At 34.4% G+C, this 4,029-nt stretch overlaps 1 protein-coding gene across 1 annotated transcript; it reads left to right on the top strand.

The window, feature by feature from the left end:
* Positions 1–2,451: 2,451 nt before the first annotated feature.
* LOC134687815 (uncharacterized) lies at positions 2,452–3,663 on the top strand. The gene has a single exon (XM_063548272.1). It carries the CDS (start codon positions 2,452–2,454, stop codon positions 3,661–3,663), a length of 1,212 nt encoding a protein of 403 aa, XP_063404342.1.
* Positions 3,664–4,029: the final 366 nt, after the last annotated feature.

The following is a 4,029-nucleotide window of genomic DNA, read 5'->3' as shown; positions in this document are numbered from 1 at the left end:
GGTAAATAATGAGCCATTCAGTTGTCTGTTTTCATTGTGTTAAAATTAAAAAAAAAAAAGATTACTGTGGATTCATTTATTTGTGTGGATACCAATTTTCGTGGATTGAAGAAAACTTGTATATTCATGGATGTATAATTTCGTGGTTTTGGAAAAGTTTGTATACATTCCTTTTGAGAATTTGTATTTCGTTGAACATTTATATCCATGGTTCTTCTACTCCCACGAAATCCAAGAAACAATTGGTATTCAACGAATATTAATGAATCCACATTATTTGAGGAATAGTTTTTGAATTAGCAAGATTGAAATCATCATTATGACAAACATCGACTTACACATAATCATTGTTTTCATTAATGTACACATTGACGACTCTTATATATAATTGTAACGAGTATCATAGTAATAAATTCAAAATTGTTCTCTTGTACATTACTCTGCTGCTATTGTGGGGTTTGTGGTTGTCATCACGTAAATCACTCAATGTGTGCATGGTAGTATCGCAATGACTAATCTAAAACCTAGTATATTGTATACCTGTTAATAATTCAGTCTTTAAATCTTCGAAGATATTTAAAGAAGTTTTTTGCCAATCAAAATTTGCCATCATTTTTTATGAATTATAGCCAGGATATAACGTCACACACAATAACTTGTTTCTATTTTGTTGATAATGTTTAAAGAATTTTCAATTTATTGTATTTTGAATGTATATGTCTTACTGAGAATTAACCATTTGTAAACGATTTTGAAGGCCGAAAATAAAAAAAAGATTATTTGATGTTACCTACCTTACCATTAAACAAAAAGAACACAGATCGCCTTTTCCTGCTTTAACGTCGTTTATTTTTTTCTCAAATATGTACTTTTTATGTTTCTCTAATAAAGAATAAAATCCCTATAGCTATCTACCTACCAACCCTAGAAGTTTTATTATTTCTCCTTGAATTTGAATTAAAGGAAAAGTCTATATTATATACTAAATATATTGATTCCTAATTTTAAGTAAATCTTCAAAATTGAAAATGTTTTTCACTGCTAAATGTTTCGGATTTTTTTGTTATCTTCAGGCGTTTATATTTGATGATGTGATTGAAAATAAACAACAATATTATAAGTAACACAAGGTACACTTTGTGAGCCATAATACAATGAAAAAGTAAAAATTTGAGACAATATTTTCTTTATTAAATAACTAGTGTTGTCAAATCGTACACTTTTGCCTAACCGGTTATTCGGATAATCGTTCTACCGATTAATCGGTTAACCCGTAGTTTAAGTTGATGTTTGAATGTCTTATTAATAGTATCCTACACATAGACATAAGAAGATGTCATAAATTTACGTTTTTATAATACGATGAATTGAAAGTTGTTCTTTAGTATTATAAGCTTGTCTGTGAAGATCTCGTGGAATTAAATATGTCTGAAACCAATGATTCCTTAAATTTCTCTTGTTGTCTCCAAAACTGATGTGGAGTGTTTTAATCGAATTGATTAATTGTGATACTCGAACCATCAAGTATACATTGATTATTCTCACGTTGGTTTGCTTTTTACAGTTTTTGAGTTAGCATTTCGTTTAAAGTATGGCAAAGACTTGCACGACGGAGATTGCACATTCAGATGTAGGTCTGCACAATATTCGATCAAAAAGGAAATAATGAAGTAAATCGTAAAATTTAATCGTATTACTGATTTAAAGTTACTGTTAACTATATTTCCTTAAGATCTTGTCCCCAGATAAAACACAGTTCTTATTAATTTTATACTTTTGGATAAACAATAGCAATCAATATACTGAGTAATTGATCCGTCAAATTAAATACCACGACGACAATTCCAAAAAAAATAACTATATAATGATTCCAATACATATTTATATCAAATCTATCAGAATTGAAAAAAATCCGATTAACCGGTTAGCGTTTTTGGTATTCGGTTTTCGTTCGTTCGAACGGTTAACCGGTTAGCCGGTTAATCGTTGACAACACTATAAATAACAGTAGCAGGCAAACATATTGAGTAATTTATCAGTAAATACTTTTCTTCAAAAAGATGATCCCTATTTGGCAGTAAAATGGACCGAACTGAGATTTACAGATACTGTGGATTCATTTATTTTCGTGGGTATCCATTTTCGTGGATTGCATAAAACTTATATATTCGTGGATATTTGATTTCGTGGTTTTGCCAATGTTTGTATATAAGGCCTATTGGGAATGTGCTATTCGTTGAACATTTGAATTCGTGGTTCACCTTTACCCACGAAAACCACGAAAATTGGTATCCAACGAAAAATAATGAATCCACAGTAAACTAATTAATAAATAAAAATCCAATGAGCACTACTATAAAAAAATCTTCTCGATTCTAAGAAAATGTAATAAATTGTTGCATATTTTTCATTTTAATTTATCATCTTAATATTGTTTTTATCTAGCTAAACATGAAGCTCGCCGTTGTTCTGCTTTCCCTTTTGTCAGCCGTGTATACAAGTAATGGATACGCTCTGCGAGGTGGTAATCATGGGGGCAGAAATAACGTTGCATATGGTCATGGTGGTAGCGCATATAGTGTGAATCACAAATTGAATAGTGGTAATCATGGTGTCAATCATGGTGGTGGAAGTTACGCTGGATATAGTAGCAGTTATGGTGATACTAATGGTGGCAATCATGGTGGTGGAAGTTACGCTGGATATAGTAGCAGTTATGGTGATACTAATGGTGGCAATCATGGTAATGGAAGTTACGCTGGATATAGTAGCAGTTATGGTGATACTAATGGTGGCAATCGTGGTAATGGAAGTTACGCTGGATATAGTAGCAGTTATGGTGATACTAATGGTGGCAATCATGATAATGAAAGTTACGCTGAATATAGTAGCAGTTATGGTGATACTAATGGTGGCAATCATGGTGGTGGAAGTTACGCTGGATATAGTAGCAGTTATGGTGATACTAATGGTGGCAATCATGGTAATGAAAGTTACGCTGGATATAGTAGCAGTTATGGTGATACTAATGGTGGCAATCGTGGTAATGGAAGTTACGCTGGATATAGTAGCAGTTATGGTGATACTAATGGTGGCAATCATGGTGGTGGAAGTTACGCTGGATATAGTAGCAGTTATGGTGATACTAATGGTGGCAATCATGGTGGTGGAAGTTACGCTGGATATAGTAGCAGTTATGGTGATACTAATGGTGGCAATCATGGTGGCGGAAGTTACGCTGGATATAGTAGCAGTTATGGTGATACTAATGGTGGCAATCATGGTGGCGGAAGTTACGCTGGATATAGTAGCAGTTATGGTGGTACTAATGGTGGCAATCATGGTAATGATTATGGTGGTAATCATGGTGGAAACAATGATGATGGTGGATATAGCACTAAATATAATAAAGTATATGGTAAGCATGGTGGCAATCATAGTAGCAATCATTATGGCGATCATGGTGGCAATTATGGTAGAAATCGTGGTGAAAATTATGGAGGAAATCATGGTGGCAGAGATAATGTTGGATATGGGGGAGGACATGGTGGTCACAGTGGTGATCATAATGGCCATCATGGTGAAGATCATGGTGGCAGTTATGGTGGTAATTATGGTGGTTATCATGGTGGATATAGAGGCGAATATTCCTATGGAGGATAGGGAATGCATAATGCCGGACCATATGCATGGAGGAGTACATGGTAGAAAGAAAGATTCATATTTTATAGATATATGGCTCTTCCTTTTTTGAACAAACATGAATTTGAATAACTATCCACATGTCGATTTCTTTAGACATTCTGCAATAAAGTTATAGTCGGCAGTTGTTGTTCATTTTTAGCTCACCTGGCCCGAAGGGGCCAAGTGAGCTTTTCTCATCACTTGGCGTCCGGCGTCCGTCGTCGTCCGTCGTCGTCGTCCGTCGTCGTCCTGCGTCCGGCGTTAACTTTTACAAAAATCTTCTCCTCTGAAACTACTAGGCCAAATTTAACCAAACTTGGCCACAATCATCATTGGGGTATCTAG

Source organism: Mytilus trossulus, chromosome 10 (genome assembly GCF_036588685.1).
Source record: "Mytilus trossulus isolate FHL-02 chromosome 10, PNRI_Mtr1.1.1.hap1, whole genome shotgun sequence".
Taxonomy (NCBI): Eukaryota; Metazoa; Mollusca; class Bivalvia; order Mytilida; family Mytilidae; genus Mytilus; species Mytilus trossulus.
This window is presented reverse-complemented; position numbering and strand designations above follow the sequence as displayed.